Below are 18,802 nucleotides of genomic sequence, written 5' to 3' on the forward strand. Positions count from 1 at the left end.
AGGAAATGTATTAAAACACCTTCACATATCAATTTGTTTAGCCATAAACATAGCAAAAACCATGCAGTGGGACTCAATAAAATCTCTGTAAATCCAAAACAATTCAACCTTAACCAGTTCTAGACCTTAAAAACAAAGTGGAAAGATGTGCTTCAGAAAGGAAAGATTCAAGAGTATCTAGCACCGGTTCCACAAAGAAAAAAGATTACTATGACAACATGGGTGGTCAGAACAGTGGCATACTCAAATAAAAGTCCATGTAAAGCAATCAGAGTGGCCCATTTAAAGTGAAAGTCCAACTGGAGGCATTCCAAGCCAGGCAGCAGCATGAACAGAGATGGCACAGAGAGCTAGAGACGACATGGTGAGGGACTTTTTATAAGAAACCCAAACAGTCCCTTCATGGATACACAGTGTTAGAAATCAAATTATGCAGTTATTTCTTTGTGTTAAGGACTTATTTACTTATTTAGTTCAAATAAATGTAATTGAAGTGCATTGTATGATTTATAAATGTGTACAATAAGTTGCAGGAAAACTCATGTCATACAAATATATAATCAGAAAATACATTTTTAAAAATATCCCAAATGCACGCATTACAAACTGTTGTGGATTTAATAGTTTGTATGTTAAATAGAGTAGTGATTGAAACACTTGTCAAGTCTGGGGTATTTGCTTCCTGAACATCTGTGCAAACAGTTTTTATATTTTCCAGTTTCCTAATGAATGATTTTAGATAACACCATGCAGATATGTAAATGCCCTGTAAAACCTCCACGCTGTCTGACACTGAATCAGACACATTTTCTTTTTTTTTAGGTCAGTTAATATTGCCAAAATTATATCTATTTGCTAAATGACAAAAATAATAAAAGATGTTTCATTAGAGGATAATTTATTGCTTTCTTTAAACTCTGAAGATCACATTCATACAGAGTCCAATGGTTTTGAACACCATGGGAAAGCCCAGATGATGATCTCATGGCTTTGCAAGCTTCTGATAGTTTAACATCTGAGTTAAACTGAATCACACTTGTGAACCTCTTTAAGGTAACTCCCCAAACACACCATGCTCTTGTGTGATTTGATGGAAAAACAAAAATAAATCGGTTAAAATGCAAGAAAACAAAGTTTCAAAGTTCCACAAGGATAGTTTGTCCAATTTTTTGGTCTAATGGTTCCACGTTCATCCATCCTGGTGCAAATCTGTGAGTGGACCAAGTGGAACAGATGCTGCTGAAGCTGGTAAGAGAGTCATTATCCATAGTGAAACATGTCCTGTACCTGCATGGGCTCAGTGTGGAGGATGCAATGACTCCAAAGTTACATGAGGAGCGAGTTTACAATTTGCAATTGTACTTGGAAGCGAATGCCTAATTTTGAGACATGTGCTCATGAAACTAGAACTGATCAGTATGGTCATAATGTCCATTGTTACTGTGGTGGCCGCATCATGTTTGGATGGTTTTCTGCAGAATGAACTAGAGCACTTCATAAAATATTAATACTAATGACATCAGACAGGAAGTTAAAGCTCGGGGGGCAAATGGGTTTTCCAAATGGACAATGGCCCCAAGAATACAGCCAAAATGATATAGTGGCTTAAGGACAACAAAGTCAATGTTGCTGAGTGGTCATTATAAAGCCCTGATCTCAGTCCCATAGGAAATGACTGGGAGAGGAGAAGAGGTATATGTGAGCAAAGCGGCTTATGAACCCAAAATCTCCATACAAATATTGTGAGAAGCTTGTGAAAAGATAAAGTTTAAAAAGGAATTCTACCAAATACCGAGGAAGCACATTTAAAATCTTGAACTTTACAAAGGTTTTCAAAAATAATTTACATCTTCTCTTAATTATTCTGGCATTTAGCAAACAGGCATTATTTTGATCACTCTAATTGACCTCAACAAGGAATGTTTAGTCTGATTTATTGTCAGTCAGAAAATAGGTACCTCTTATTTCCTACAGCTCCGCAAACATTTGGTACACATTTGTAAATCATGCTAAGCACAATCACAGCAACACTAAGATCATGTCTGGTAAAAGGCGTTCACATTTTACTCTTCAAACTTTATGTGCCATCCCTGCAAGGGATTCGCTCTCAGACGAGCAAACATATGTTTTATGTTTTGATGTTTTCAGACGTTCGGCACAGGCTTTGTGTCTTACTGTCCAGAGTGACCTCTAGAACAAACTTGCTGTCAGCTGGGAAGTTGTGACTCCAGTTGACGTTCGCGTAGTAACTGTTGGGGACCACCGTCAGATTCCAGATCTCCCGCCGAGGGGTTACTACACAGATGGGTTATTGGGGGGTAGGATCAGGGGCAAAGGGTTAAAAGTCGGAAGAAACAGGTAACACTTTATTTGATGGGGTGTGCATAAGACTGACATGACACTGTCATAAATAATGAAATTTTTAATGCAAAGTTGCGTTAAAAGTCCATTAAAATTGTCAACTTTGCATTAAAAGTGTCCTAACGCTAACCCTACCCTAATGACCGACTGGTTTTGATTGTGAAAAATGACTCGTTAGCCCCTTTCAGAACAATGAAACCTCCTTTTACGGATCATGTCATATTCTCTGGACAGATAACGGTTTGTGTGCTTTCAGAGCACGCAGCTAGGAGACAGGATCAAATAGGCATGGCCTACAACTTTAAGAATTGAGCTGGGCAGTATGCTAAGTGTTCAGGGTTCTAACTGGCTAACCTGTGTATCTTAGCTCTCATGAAAGTAAATAATATATATAGACCTTTTCACAAATAGGATCTTAAGTTGTTTTGCAAAAAAAAATAAAAAATTACGAAATAAAAAAATGTGAACATGAAAAAGATTAATAGATAAAAGTAAATCTGTATTTTTCAATACTGAATCAAGACAATGAAAGTGTACTCCACAGGTCAGGAGATAATGCTTGACCTGACGGATCGCCACAGGTTTCAGAACAGATCTAAGGAGCCAATAGTATTCTCAAGGTACACCCTTAAAACCTGACTCGTACAGTTCAAGTCTCTGACTACCTACCAAGTAGATTAGAGATGTAACATTGTTAAGTTGACTTTACATTATTCTCCCTTATCCCACGTCACGACCAAAAGCACAGACAGAATGCACGATCTGAAAAGGGCTACTGGATTTATCATGTCATACAACACAATTTTCCAGTATGTCTGTTTTTAGTGCAACATACAGCACAGCCTATCAGGATGCAGTCCTGACATACCTTCCTGTTTTTTGTCAGGAGGGAGAAGTCAACCATATTCCTTCAAACTACAAAGTGAGACTCAGTGAAAAGCAGTAATACAACATGTACCCAAGACATTCTGATCAACTCGCTTGGTAGTGACCAGCACAGGAACTGTGGAGGGTGTAGTTGCCTCAGTGGTAGTAGTAGTGGTAGTAGTAGGAGGGGTTGTTGGAGGAGGGGTAGGAGTTGTGATACTGATTGTTGTGGGAGGGATGGTAGTAGGAGGAAGGGGAGGAAGAGGAGTGGGAGTAGGAGAGGAAACAGAAAACAGGGTGGCATCCGTAAGCTCAACTACAGGGAAGGAAGAAGGAGAGAGCAGAGGGTTAAACACAAGGCAGCAGGAACATCACACAAAACTGTGACACACTGACACTCTAGACGATGGAGCGTAGAACTGAACGCCATCATGTTCCCCTCACTGGAGCAATCACAAAATCACCCACAAACCACAGCTGTTTTTATTTTGTCACTGATGTCATTCAGTCAGATGCTAGAACAGAGGACAGCCAGGACAACCTTTCATTTTCCACTTCCCTTCTCTTGTGTGTGCGTGTGTGTGGTGTCTTTTATTTTCTGGTCCTCAGAACCTGCAATCCTTTAGATGTTTTCCACCTTGAAAACTCCACATTCAAATGACTTATCCTGTAGCACAACGGCACAGGAGCAGCACAGACATGTTCAGGTGTGCCGCAGCTGAGAACATCTAAAGTACGAATGGCTGAGAACGCCACAACACTAACTAACATAGCTCAACATTGCTGCCACCAGGTGGTGAAATATTGGTAATACGTGTGGCTCTTACTGGCAATTAAGATGGTGTGTTCTACAGCAGCTATGTTACAGTCATTAATCTTTTCTAGTTTTACTATAAGAAGAAAAATTACTTCAACTTAGTTTATTATGAAGTCAAAAACAAAACTAAAACTTAAGGGTTCAGTTTGGGTCCAATAACTTAAATGCTTGACATTAGAACAAATTTAACCAATCTGAATGAAGCTCTCTGCACAGATTTTCATAAATGACATTGAGTAATAACAATATGTGAATGACCTTTAGTTTGTCTTCTGATACTCAGAGAGTTTCCAGAATAACATGCATTAATGTGAAACCTTTTCAAGGAAACAGTTTGAATTGCATTAGTTCTGTTAACCTGAACACAATGATGAAGCGGCCAGACTCATGTGAGGAACACCCCAAACCACAACACCCCAAACACCACCCCAAACAACACCACCCCAAACAACAACACCCCAAAAAGCAACACCCCAAACCTCATACAGCATGCTATTGTCATGTATTTCATGCATACCCTTAACCAGCGCTTCACAAAATTACCAGCATTTTTAAGCCATGACAGTTCAGTGGCTTCAAAGGTCACTTCAGGGAAAGACTTCATGCTACCTTACTTGTCACATTCAGAAGTTGCCAATGATTCACTGAACAGTGGTGATCCATAAAGACGACATCATGACAGATGTGCAGAAGCTCAAAACCAACCAAACAAACAAACAAACATAAAAAGAAGCCAGTGGATGACTAAGCAATCCAAGTGTTGTGTACCTCAGCATTCCCTACAACTTGCACACTTAAAAAAAAAAAAAAAAGACATCATTGTGGTTGTATATTGAGATGCAGCGGCATTCATTTTTTTTGTAGTGACAAAAGCAGTGCCACAAAAAAAAAAAAACCTTTAGCAGCTACAAAAAGTTCCTTTGCATCTCACAGCAAAACGGCAGAGACTGTGATGCAGTCAGGCTGCATTACACAGACGCACCAGCAGGTGCCAGTGTTTCAGGAACGGAAGTTTAAAGTAAGCAGAGGCACAAATAGACTTAAAAACATTTATGGAGTAGAAGTAATGATAAAAGAGAGCATTATGAAATGCAGCCAAACTGGTAAAACGCACACCATGCCTGTTAAACCCCTGGGAACACACAGCAGCAGCAGTGGACCGACAGCGGCTTCAAACAAAGTGGAAGGATGATCAGATGGAGACAGGCAGTCATATTATACCTCATCTAATATATCGCAAGTGTGTTTCAAACTCCTTATTAATATGCTTTCAATGAGTATGATGTGCAGATGGACCCCTAGATTGTATTGCTGTTATTTGTGAATTTACCTGTTTGTTACACTTAGCCTGCTTTGATTTTTTTATCAAAGCAGGCTTATATTATTATTATTATTATTACTTCTTTCTTTATTCTTTATCTTGCCTAAATTTGATTTAGACATACATACATACAGACATACATAAGGTTCCAACCTTTAGTGTATGTATGTTAATGTCTTGAACACCAATTTTCTTGTGTGAATATGTGAAGAAATATAGAAAAAAAAACCTGCCAGCCTGACATAAAGCTTCCTCCTTCCATAACAGAGCCAATTCGTTCTCATGCTGCTGTGAGCAGCACTGAAAACCCGGCCTGCATGAAGCCACAGTGGGGCAGCAACAGAACCGTCGCTAAGGGCTGTAACAGTGACTGCACTGCTGCTGTTGTTAGATGGACAGATAAAAACAAAATGTCAGTGTTGGACAGCAATGGTCAATGAGACTGTGCTTTTTGTTCCCCCATTACCTACATCTGTAGCATCAGTAAAGTTTTCTGCTGGTGGAAAGAACAGAGACACAGAAGACACAGGAGAAAAGTGGGTGAGACAGGAAGGAACAAGACAATAGCACCGTTTCAAACTGTCACTGGTATAAACCATAAAGGCACACAGAAATGGGCTGGAGGACATCTTACCAGCCTAAACACTCGTTGAGCGTGAGCGAGAACTAGACTTTCAGCAGGTAACAGGAAGGCTGGCAAGAGTCATTCTGTTTCATTAGCTGGAGCTTTCAACTTCTCTCAACCTGTGTTTCTATTACAAATGTGCGCAAAACTCTGTTGATGTCCTGCTAAAAAAAAAAGAACACAATTTTGCAATTGAATGAATAAATCTGTTTACGCAATGGGTCATTACAAATCATGGAGGCAACAGATGTAATCTCTGGTATGAGATATATTCATATTTCAGCCATGATATTATGGCACGTTGTCAGCCATCAGAGGAGGCGTCTGCGTCCTATTCAGGCATTGGAGTGGGAAGATCCTTATTCTTGTGAGTGGCTGCGTATGTGGCGTCTTTGGGAAATTTTAGTCTGCGATTTCACAGAAGAGTTATGGATTCAACACTTTAAAATGACAAACTCAACTTTTGACAAACTGTTCAATGCTATGAGAGCTCTGGTGGAGTCAGCTGCCAATAAAAAAAATGATGTTCCTGCTGTATAGAAACAGTCATGACTCATGATGAGAAAAAAAGTGTTTTCATTGAGGTTTTTGCAGATTTCAGTATGACCAAAAAACAACCTTGTCATAGCACAAAAAAATTTGGTAACACTTTATTTGAAGGGGTGTGCACAAGACTGACGTAATACTGTCATACACATGATATAAACATGATATAACACCAGTCATGAACATGAAGTGTCATTCGGTAAATAATGACACTTTTAATGCAAAATTGTCCATTTTAATGGACTTTTAATACAACCTTCAATACAACTTTGCATTTAAAGTGCCGTTATTTACCGAATGACACTTGATGACAACAGTCATAAAGACTCCTTCATGTTCACAATAGGTGTTATGTCATGTTTATGACAGTGTCATGTCAGTCTTCTGCAGACCCTTTCAAATAAAGTGCCTCCAAAAATGTTATCAAAAAATTTAACTTTTTTTTTCGAAATTGGCATGTTTCTATTAAGTGCTTTTGTTTTGCTATTTTGAATTTGCACAATTTCATGATCAGTAAAAGCTCAGCTGCTGCTAAAGGAATGTGTTTGAGTTTGACAAATTGGTCCCATTTTAAACTAAGGGACAACATTCTTTAGGAAGCACACACAGAGGCTGTTGTTTCAGCAATGCTCCCGTTGTTAACAACCTTAACCGTTATTATAAGCTACTGATGCCAGTTTAAAGTTTTAACTGAATAGACATTTTTTCTTTGTTTTAGAATATTAGTAAACCATGTATGAGCAGCAGCTGCTCTCTCTCACACAAGGCGTACCATTGTCTCTGTTCGCAATGTAATTAATGACAGAAAAAGGTATTGCCAACATTCCTCTTATATATTCTGATGCAATAGTTTTTAAACAGCAGGTCAAAGTACACAAAACAACCTATTGTATTATAAATGGATGGAAATTTAGATGAGTGAATCACTGCTATCTAGACATTTTAGATTTAAGACATTTCCAATAAGGTCAGTCATATAGCATCTGTCCAATAGTACAAAAAATAACAACTCTATATTAGTCCTAAACTTCTATGGACCAGGACTTTTAAAAATGATCTCATCAGTAAACGGCAGCAAGTCATTATTTATTAATAGCAGTGATAGATGCGCTTAAAAGAAAGCAATATGTAAAAATAGTGACAGTTCAAGAATCTACAGCTTGTAGAACGAGGTTTGGAGCCCAGAACATTAAGTATTCAGGTGCTTTGTGGCCTTTTCTGACTTTGATGTTGTTGTGCAAGTGTTTTATCTAAAGGTGCACAAGGTCATTGAAGCTTGCTGACATCTTTTATGCGCAGCTTCCTTCAGCTTGCTGTGGGTCGAGGACTGTGCCAACATCTTCAGTCATTCTGCTGTAAGTTAGCTGTTGTACCGAGGATTATTCCAGCTTGGATCAACCTGCATTTGTCACTTTGATGTCCGCATTATGAACTCAATGGCATTTGGGTCTATAGAAGACTTCTGAACAACAAAAACTAGCTTAGTGGCTGTGAAACAAACCCAAATCATTGGTTCGATGAGTTTGTGCAGAAACAGACTGAATGCTTTTCACCCATAATACCACTGTGTGCAAGAGCAAAACATGCACTGCACGCTTTTAACTTTCCGCTGCACTTTTAACTGCAGACAACCGAAGCTGTGAAACAAAGTTCTTTTGGAGACAGTAAGCTTTCTCCTATTATTGCAAAAAGACAAACGGAAGCTTTCAAATCATTCCCCTATTGCCATCTATACTCTCATATCATTTAATTTTCCTTTAAATTTTGCTGCGCTTTCTGGTACAATGACAAAAAAAAAGGAAATTTGACTCTGATTCTGAGTTGAACTCTCCTATTAAATTCAAAGCTCTGGTATTTATTAGCTGAATTCAGTTATTTAACTGTCCCTCAGCTTCCTGTGTGTCCAGGTGAGAGGAACATCTGGACACAGTAGCATGAGTTTAAGTAGTGATATTTTTTGGGTCAACACTCTTTCAGTCACAGTTCTGTTGGTTCTGTATTCATGGTACATCCAGTTAAGAACACAGATTTTCACACATATTGACATATTTCAGCTGAAATTTGTCTTTGGATTTTACCAGAATGTTTCTTCTGACTGAGAGGAATGTTGTGTGTTTAGGTGCGGCTCAGTCAGAGCCCTGAATGGAGCTAAAGATTAGGGTGATGGCAAGGAGAGCTTCCAAACTGATAGCCTTGGATATCATGAGGTAATTTGTCAGAATATTAGAGAAAATATGCAGAAAGCTGCTCAGTTATCAGGAGAAAGGCTTAGGGGCTGTGACACCAATGAAGATTTTTATATTGATAATTAAGAAGATTATCCTGCTTTTAATTAAATATAAAGAGACATTGAAATCATTTTTGGCTTTATCTGTTATTCTGAATATACTTTATAAATTACATTCTCAGACTGATGAACAGCTGATCTTAACTCCTTCTCTCCTTTTGGCAAAACATCATCTTTCTTAAAAAATGAAGGGTTTTTTTTTGTTTGTTTGTTTTTTTTGAATGCTCACCTTCATTGGTAAAGTGCGGCGACTCTTCGGCATAGACCTCTCCCGTTCCCACCTGGGTGAGCGCTGACAGGTTGAACTTGTAGCGAGCGGACCGGTCCGGCAGGCGCAGGATGAAGTCTGTCACGTTGGGACGGAACGTCTTGATCTCCTGTTGATCCAGTCTGGACCCGTTCACTGGACACAAACACAGAGCATGGTCATGGTTTACTGTGGCATCAGAACTTCTCAGTGTTAGTGGGCAATAACTGCTCCACAGAGACGATGATTGGAATGATTGGATTTCATGAATTCTATTACTATCCCACAACCAGTCTTAGTATTTTTTTGTTGTTTTTTTTCCTTTGGATTGAAAATTGTGGGTAAAACAGGAAAGGTCACACCAGCAGTTTGGCAGTAATTCAGTAATTTAAAACAAAGACCTGAAACTAATCAATAATATGTTTTTAAGCCATATTGTCCAGTCATGGTTGGAAGAGTCACAAAGTAAATGAAGTCACCTCTCTGGCATACGAGTTGGTATCCAATTAGAATGCCGTTGGGTTCTAATGGTTTGCCCCATTCCAAGTAGAGTGTGTCCAAACTTCTGCGGTTAATCCTGAAGAACCTGGGAGCATCGGGAACTGCAAATATTTCAAGACAGAAGAGAAAAACATGAAAAGAACAGGACATGAGAAACAAAGAGACACGGTTAGACCAAATACTGAACATAAAGTTCTACAACTAATTACTAACGACTAGTGGCTACAACAAATCTCTCAACTTTATACCAGTGTTGTCCAGTCAAAGCCTTTAGGGGGCCCTGTGGTTAGTATGACTCACAGGATGGTTTGTTTAAAGGAAATAATTATGTGAATAGTTCTGCATATGTTAAACATATCCATATCCATCTATATACACTCTATCAATTTTAATTAGATATTTGAATGAGCAAAACATATAAAACATACAGGACAGAGTGTGCTTTAAATGTCTTTTAACAGTTTTACTAAAATGCATCTAAAACTAAAGACTGTCATGGCTTTAAAAGTAACTCCATCCAAAAATGTGTTCAAGTTCAGATTGATAATGTTTTATTTTCTGAAAGTAATGACTGTTTTTTTGTTTGTTTTGTTTTTAATAAAACACAAAAATACGATAAAATCATCAAGTTCTAATGTTGTTGACAGGTTAGCCTGATGGAGCACACACAGGTGGCGACATCTTCTCCCATCACCCTGAGCAAAGGCATAAACCACAGGGTACGTACGCGGAGTCGCAATTACTATGACGACGAAGAAGAAGAAAACAGGAAGTGATAGTGATAGGAGGATGATGGTTTGCTTTCAGGGGGATTTTTTGGGACAATGTGCAGCTGGCTCCACCGGAGCTCTCGCAGAACCACACAGTTCATAAAAAGTTGTGTGTCATTGCAACATGTTGAATCCATAGCTCTAATGTAACATCGCAAACACAGCTAGTGTGAATGACAGAGACACTGATATAACCTGAACATACCAACTAAAGGGTTGCATGATTCTCATATGACATTGATGTTTATGATAAAGTGTGGTTCGTTGGGTCCTCACCGCCCTCCGCAGTGGTGAATTCCACGTTGTTGCTGGGTAGACTCTCAAAGCGACTGTTGGCCACAACCATGAACATCTTATATTTAGAGTAGGGCACCAAGTCTTTGAGAATCCCGGACGGTTCTGGCACAGTCGTGTAGAACCCAGTGGTCTTCTTCTCCTTGCTCACCACCAGCCCTGGAACCAGACTGGATTCGCGCCAGTAGTACAACTGGGAATTACGAAAGAGAGGACGTATGGGTAAGATGAAAAGTCAGAAAGTAGGGGGTGGGGGGTCTGCAGTGGAGTCAGTTCTCAATTCAAAATGTTCCTCATTCTCACTCTGTACTCCTTGAACTCCCCCTGGACAGAACTCAGATCTACGGGCTTCCAGTGGATGTTTGCTCTGGTGCTGCCAACCTTCGACACCCGCAGCTCAGTGGGTGAATCAGTGGGCTCTGAAAACAGCGCGATATGTTTAATTCAGGCGCTAGTTTTTTTTTAAACAAAAACTTTTTCTTTTTTTTTTCTTAATATTTGTTGCATTTACACTCACTGTCCTCTCCAGAATATCCAATGACGATGTTAGACTCGGGTCCTGATCCCAACTCATTCCTGGCCTGGATTTTTATCTCGTAAGGCACATATGTTTCAGTGTTGCGAACGACATATTTGGTCTCAGACGTGGTCACGTTGGTCCAGTCGTCCCCAGAGTCTTTCCGTCTCCACCACACGTTGTACTGCAGATTTGGGCCGTTTTTCTCCAGATCGCGCAGAGGCTAGAGAAACAAATCAAGCTTCAAGCTCAAGCTGCCCGGTTTGACGATTTGAAAAGTCTTAATGTGATGTAAAACAAACAAAAAGAAAAATCAGAAGGAATCTGCAAGGAGGTCAAAAATAATAACAAGGTGAAAAGTTTAAAAGGTTGTGCCAAAAGATTAAGAATTTAAACATTAATATTTAAGAAAAATGATCTTGACATTCTTTTTGAGCATGTCAAGATTACTGTGGTACAAAAATATGTCTTTTGAATTCCTTGTTCTTGTGCATGTTTTTATACTATCATGTTCGAAATAAAAATAAATAATAAAGTTAACATAAAACATGTTAAATTTATTAACATATTATAACATAGTTATGACTTAAATGTGTTAAGTCATAACTAGACTTAACATATTTAACTAGACTTACAATCAGACTCCAACTACTGTTTAAAATTATTTCTAAACTGCAAGTGGAGAAGATGGATTGCAATGTTTATGTTTTGGTGCTTCATTAGTCTTGAATCATGACTTTTTACCATTTTAGAATTTACAATTTACTCTTTATTATTGTAGATTTATTTTGATAACCAGCACTTGCATGTAGTTCTCATTGCTCAACAGCAGGGGGTCACTGGAGCAATCTAACTTAAGACATGCGTTGAATTTTTTAATGTATTTTTTGGCTCTAGTGGCCTGTATTTCACACTAGACTGTCAGGGAAGGCGGGTTGTGAGAAAGTGGGGAAGACATGCAGCAAAGGTCAACGGGCCGGGACTCGAACCCGTGGAGGACTGAGGTCGCACGCTCTAACACCTGCGCAACCAATGAGGCTGATTTCCGTTTTTAAAACTGGTTTTGATCTTCTTCTTCAAATATTTTTTTACTACCAATCTCTCTGAATGATGAGCGATTTGCTTCCCTGATTCTGTTATTGCGTGGTGCCTTACCTCCCAGGTGATCTCCATGTTGTCCTTATTGGATCCCCAACCACGTAGATCTCTGGGAATTGAATCTGGGGCTGAATTTCAAAAAGATGAATAGATTTATATCAAACATGAGCAAGTAGATTTTTTCTTGCAATCATTTTTCTAACCTATGTTAATAAAGATTATATATAGCGCATGCTCTTGTGTTTCCCATGTTAAGGATTGGCTAACTGTCATCCCAGGCAAACACGGTGTTATTGATTACTAGGTAACGTTGATCAAATTACAATTCTTTACAAATCCTGACACGGGGTGCCACATGGTAGTGTTTGTTGAGATCTTTACTGAATAAAGAGCTGTCCCTGTACAGCAAATGAAACATTTTACTAAATTATCGTCTGACTCAAGCCAGAGGCATGCACTAAATGTGATTTTAGATTTGATGCTACTTACGTGCTGCGGTGGTTTTGTACCGAGGTGAGGGCTGACTAGGTTGACTCCGACCCACTGAGTTAATGGCAATGACCCTGAACTGATAATTGACATTGGGGGCAAGCTGCAGGATGACAGAGTTGAGGTCTCCAGGGAAAGAGGACAGGTTCTGCCATCTGCCTGGCTCCCAGCGGTTCTCCTCAAACTGGACCAAGAAATCTGCAGAAAGCACAACGGGCTTCAGAATGAAACCATGTAAGGATGACACAGTAATAATTCTTCAAGGCTGTTATACTCCCTGCGTGACAGTAAGCCAAGTACAGCTTGTGCTGAAAATATGGCTTTCATCCATTGAAAGCCTTTTTTGATCAAAATATTGATCTGTGGATTTCTTGTCAGAGCCTCTCACCTCCAGCAGTCATTGTACGAGAGGCAGGGGTAACAAGTGCTAGTTCACCATGGTGACATAAGCTGCATTTACATTAACCATAAAATTTTAATCACTTATCGCGTAAACAACCATGTGATTTTCATTTCCTTTCTTATTTAAAGGAAATACCTCGATTGCAAAGTTGTGTTTTCTCGACATTAGCAAAATATAGACAAAGATCTGCACCAATTTGTAAAGGAAACGCCGTTATTGAGACACAAAAACGTACACACTCTCTCTGCCACAGAGAGAGTGTACGTTTTTGATCTAACACTACGAAAAGGCAGTTGACCTAACATGAATGCTTTTTAGCCAAGAGAGGAAGAATACACCTGAAAAAAAAGCACAGGTACACACGGCCAGAGCGTACCTGTGACAGGGCTCCTGCGGTCGTTCCCAGGAATCCAGGTGAGGCGAACACTACGGGCTGACGGGTCTGACAGATCCAGATCTATTGGTGGGTCTGGATGGTCTGCAGAGGAACACAGGATAATACTGCTCATAAGCACACACACAACAACCTTCATTCATGGCATACTGTACACTAGGCCTGCCTATACCTGGTTAGATTATCAAAACCTTTAGAAAATAAATAAAACAGAACAAAAACAAAAACCATAAAAGTAATAAAAGATCATAAAATCTTTCTTGTACTCTTTTCAACCAAAGGGCCAAAGAAAAAAAAACTTTCATTGATATTTAATTAATTCTGTTATTCCAACAATTGAAAATGTTATTCTGTTCATCACAACTACAAACATCTGCACATATTATTGGGATTTTTTGTGATAGGCCAACACAAACCAAAGTGCATACTTGTAAAGAAAATGTGTTAGAGGCACCAAAAGACCCATAGCCTTAGGAACAATGGAATTAACTTTTTTATTCTGTCAGAAAGTCTCTTGAGATAACATTTCTTTTTCAAGGAAATGGAGATGGTGCTCATCAAAGCACAGATTCATATCAGATTCAGAATCTGCAGCAAGATTCATTTCCACAGACAATCTTAATCCACTCTGACTGAGTGGACACTTTTGTAAAGATGAACAAGCAACAAGGTAAGTCCCAAAACACATCATTAGATTATAGCTTTTCACACTAAAATCTGATTTTTAGCTGACACACAGGCTCCAACTGTCCGTCAGTCAACACACCACCAGACTGAACTGAAAATCCTGCCAGACTAAACAGGATTTGGGCTTTTGGGCCAGTAAACCCAAAAGCTGCTCGAGCAACATCACACTTTCACTTTCATTTTTTCCATACTTTTGAGCTCCCATTGTGGATAAGTAGTACACTACTATTTTTTTCTTTACAAGTAAAAATGTTTTGAGTTAGCATTTTTCCCCAAAGCGGATGCATTTTATTTTGCCACCGGGTCTCACTTCCTGTCTGACTCGTGACAGTCTCAGGGAATCTGCGAGGGTCCATTGACTTCCAGGAGTTATAACTGCTGCCAACATCATCCGACCTGATGTTCTGTCGGATCACATGCCAAACCAGATCCGGTGTGTTTTGGGCCTAAGTCTTTCAATGTAGAGACACATATGTATATATTATATATTTGTGCAATGCCGTGCCTCGTTTGACTTCTACGTCACAATTCTGTTCTGCTTTGGTCTGACACGTAAAAATCCCAATAAAAAGAAAAAAAGAAGAAAAAAAATTGTGATTGTAAGGTGGCAAAACATAAAACAGGAGGGAAATTTCAAATGCTGTAGATATAGAGATGGAAGCAAAAACATAAAGTAGATAATAAGGCATCAGGACATGAAAAAAAAAAAACAGACAGACGAGCTTCCAGTTGAGCCATGTGTTACCTGGAGGCAAGGCACTAAAGATTGAGGGGTTGAGGAAGGCGTCCTCTGTGGGTCAGGAGGTGGGGATAAAGGTTAGATTAATTAGGTTAGTCTACAGCAAAGGAGAACAACAGTTAAAATATAACTTGAGTATCATTACAATTCAATTGTATGTAGCTTCTGATAAAGACATTAATTTAATGTAGAGCTTAGAAGATGATTAAATAGATTGCCTTCTTTAATTTGCTACATCTTAATACATGTGTTGTTTTCTTGAAACAAATTGCTATCTAGCTAAATGCCAGGCTGGAACATTTAGTGTTTGCTACATGTTATTCAAACTAGCTGGCTTCACTACAAACAACACATTATTATTCTATCATCACGTTCTTCTTGTATGAAATACACACTGTAGTGCTGCTGGATATGCATATTTTCTTCAGACAATACATTCCATCACTATATGCACAGTGATCTACTCTACATCTATGAGTCTATGTGAAGACACTGAGTTAGCTACATTGTACTAAATGAACATCACTGGTACAGGGAGTTGTGTTTCTGTCAGATCACATCAGTGCTTTGCAGCACCATTCTGTACACTAGTGTACCTAAGACAGTGAGGCGGGCTGAGGCCGAGTCCTGGTCTATCTCAGATTTAACAGTGCAGGTGTAAATTCCCTCATCGTTCTCACTGACAGACGGGATAGTCAGGGACTCTTCATTCTTCTTCAGCCTGGAGGACAGAAAACGGATCAGTTGTTAAGTAATATAGAGCAGCGTGTTCATTGAAAATTACGGTAGAGTGGCACAAGACTAAATTGTAGGCCCTCTGCTTTTTTTCCTTGCATGTGATAGGATTGATTAGTGACGATCTGGGTTACAGTTGCTACTTGGATCAATCGTAGCCCAGCAGTGAACATTTACGTGCTGTTCCACATACAAAACATAGACGTTGGGGTAATCAAGCTTTTTCTGGTGCCATGCGTCAACTGTGGAACCTGCTTCTACTAGATCTTCAATCTGTAACTGAACAAGATCTTTTTAAGTCAACGCCAACAACGTTTTTCTATTCAGACCTTTACAAAATTAAAAACATGACGCCACTTCTAGTTGTATGTACTTGAGTTTTTCTACTTTCTACCTTGTTTTAACCTTGTTTTTATTTATTTTTTTCTTGTATATGTTGACTTTTTATTTACATTTTTGTAAAGATTTTTTTGGCTCAAGTGGCCTTTATTTGATAGTTAATTGACAGGAAAGTGGGTAATGAGAGAAGAGGGAAGGCATGCAGCAAAGGTTGCCAAGGCCGGGAATCGAACCTGCGACAGCTGCGTCAAGGACTAAGGCCTCCATATGTGGGTTGTGCTTAACCCCTGCACCACCACAGCTATGCTGATTTTGCCAAGCACTTTGGTTCATCAATATTGTGGATGCTTAAAGGATTATATAAACAACTGATTGATGGATCAATCAATTCCTTGGTTGGTTGAATTTGATGCAACCTCCACAATCTGGCAGTTAGAAGGACAGAAAGCCTGCCTACATCAATGACCTTGACCCCACTGAACACTAGAAAGGTCAACTTTGGTCTGCTGTTTGTTGGTCGCAGTGACCAACTCAACCACACTGCTAGTGTTGACTTGCTACAGATGCAGGTTGAGGATTGAGATGCCATCCCACAGCAGTGTGTGACCAAGCTGGTGGCCAGAATGAGGAGGCGTTTCAGGTTGTTGTGGTATTGTGTATGATTGAGCAACATACCTATTTGTTAAATAACTAAATTGTTAAATCGCCAAAGTATCTTGCTTCTTCAAACTTTAATCATCCGATTCAATCAACGACACCCAAAGGCAGGATGAGCTGTTTAGCCGAGAGGGTTTTCCAAATTTTTTATGGTCGCAATCCATATACTGAGCTCTGCTTTTCTTCACTAATGAGGGACCATTTAAAGAGAAATAAACAATCTTTCAGATTTATTGACAAACTGGAGACATGATATTATATATGATGACTACATTCAAAAAGTGAAACTAGGAAAAGTGGACTGACATGCAGCAAAAATCCCATCCAGGAAGCAAATTTAAATCCAAGATGTTCTGACTCTGATATAAACTTTTAAAAAAGGAGGCTTAATTGGTAAAAACAATCAGACATCATACCTCCATCCCAGATCCAGGCGCTCTCCGTCCTTGGTCCAGGTCACCTTGGTGGGCAGGCTGGGGTCCGACACCACCTTACAGTGGAAGCTAGCTTTAGAGCCCCTCAAAACTGACTGGTGCGTGGGAGCTTGAATTATACGAGTAGGCTCTAAATCAGAGTTAAAATGACAGAAAAAAAAGTAGAATAGGCACACTGACAGTCACATAGTACGACATCTGAACAACATCTTTGAGCGGCCTCATCAACACATCTCTATATCAAATTCTGTTTTCCTAAAAGCCTTTTTCCCACTCGCCCTCCTCTGGCTCCTCCTCGTTCAGGGATCACAGACTAGTTAAAGTGGTTCACTCCCCTAAACACCTTCACCTCCAACAGAGAAGGAATAACATACATCTGAAGAGAAGAGGCATGATCAAGTGGTAGAAACAAAGTTCTGAGGAAATAAAACGATTAATTGCAGACATTCCTTCTTACAGCCAACTATTCCTAGATCGGTAATTACCATGTACAAAACTCAGATATCGTAAATGTACTTCAACTGTCCACTTAGTCACTTTTAATCACTGTAGATGTTTTTCACTGATGAGTTTAAACTACCAGTCTGTCCAAAACTCTTCTCCGTGTCTGTTTTTTCATTTGAGTTTTGAAAGATGAAGCCATTTTTCTTCCCGCCACCTGTTTAAACCTCATGAATTCCTGATGGTGTCACTCTTTTCTTCTATTTATTAAAAAAAAGTATTTCCTGATGTCTTCTAATTGTATTAAACTCGGAATGCAAATGGACACACAAGGCACGTCAAGAAAAGGCACTGAAGAGCTTGACTCGCCCCCAAACAGCAGGCTATTTGGCACAAGGAAGGAAAATAACTGTTCAAACTATCATGAAAGTTAGTGTTTAAGCAATGTCTGACCTTTGACCTCCAGCTGGACCTGGTTCTCAGCGTTACCCAACATGTTGTTAGCCACACAGGTGTAGATGCCCTCATCCTCCTTTCGAGCGCGTTTGATCTCCAGGGTGCCGTTGATGTAGGCCCGGTACTGACCCCCGTCCAGCCCACTGCCCTGGCCATTCTTAAACCTCCAGAGTAAAGGTGAAGGTTAGCTTTGGTTAACAAAAAAAAATTACCTAAAACACATTAATCCGATATAGCTTTAAATTTAAAATAAGAAACATTACAGAGACACAGGACTTGCATACAGCTGATATAACTAAATTGTGCGACCTGTCAGTGACTTGGTAAGTCATTCTACATCACAGGAGCTGTGTTAGTTTGAAAAAAAACTATGGGATGCTCACCAGCGCAGCTCAGGTAAAGGAGAGCCAAAGAAAGGGCAGTTGAGGAAGGTTCGGTTGTTCATGACGACTTTGATTAACTGATTTTTGGGTCCCAGCATCCGTGGAGCCATGTCTGTAACACGGAAACTAAAGGTAACAACACTGAAACAAGGTCATCGGGACATTTTTAAATTTCTAAGAAATGATATCTTGTGTGTTTGGAAGGTTAAACAAACAAACTGGTCCTGATATAAAGCTTTATCTATTTACAGTTTTGTCCCTGTTCCTGGCAGTTTGTGAACATTATGCAGGAGCAGCTGCAGCTTTTGGTCAAGTCCACTCAGTTCATAGAATAAAAGAACAATGTTCATTTTACTCAAACATATACAGAGAAACTGATCATTATATATATATA

At 39.4% G+C, this 18,802-nt stretch overlaps 1 protein-coding gene across 37 annotated transcripts in view; it reads right to left on the minus strand.

Moving 5' to 3' along the window:
* The window catches only part of nfasca (neurofascin homolog (chicken) a), a 106,068-nt gene that overhangs the window by 13,422 nt on the left and 73,844 nt on the right, over positions 1-18,802 (minus strand). For 21 of the 37 annotated variants that reach the window (XR_533796.2, XR_533797.2, XR_533795.2 and 18 more), the window contains 16 exons: positions 18,409-18,520; positions 18,023-18,189; positions 17,111-17,258; positions 15,560-15,684; positions 14,970-15,014; positions 13,520-13,621; positions 12,741-12,938; positions 12,309-12,379; positions 11,154-11,376; positions 10,940-11,055; positions 10,619-10,829; positions 9,551-9,673; positions 9,054-9,227; positions 5,833-5,862; positions 3,320-3,544; positions 2,176-2,295 (listed from right to left, as the gene is read on the minus strand). Coding sequence is in view for 33 of the 37 variants with exons in the window: in XM_008410279.2 (XP_008408501.1) it covers positions 2,176-2,295; positions 3,320-3,544; positions 5,833-5,862; positions 9,054-9,227; positions 9,551-9,673; positions 10,619-10,829; positions 10,940-11,055; positions 11,154-11,376; positions 12,309-12,379; positions 12,741-12,938; positions 13,520-13,621; positions 14,970-15,014; positions 15,560-15,684; positions 17,111-17,258; positions 18,023-18,189; positions 18,409-18,520 (2,190 nt within the window). In the remaining 4 variants the exon portion in view is untranslated. Of the gene's footprint in view, positions 1-2,175; positions 2,296-3,319; positions 3,545-5,832; positions 5,863-9,053; positions 9,228-9,550; positions 9,674-10,618; positions 10,830-10,939; positions 11,056-11,153; positions 11,377-12,308; positions 12,380-12,740; positions 12,939-13,519; positions 13,622-14,969; positions 15,015-15,559; positions 15,685-17,110; positions 17,259-18,022; positions 18,190-18,408; positions 18,521-18,802 lie in introns of those variants that run through there. The other 16 variants (XM_008410312.2, XM_017304758.1, XM_017304755.1 and 13 more) reach the window with 8 other exon arrangements.

Source organism: Poecilia reticulata, linkage group LG5 (assembly GCF_000633615.1).
Source record: "Poecilia reticulata strain Guanapo linkage group LG5, Guppy_female_1.0+MT, whole genome shotgun sequence".
In the NCBI taxonomy this organism is placed as follows: Eukaryota; Metazoa; Chordata; class Actinopteri; order Cyprinodontiformes; family Poeciliidae; genus Poecilia; species Poecilia reticulata.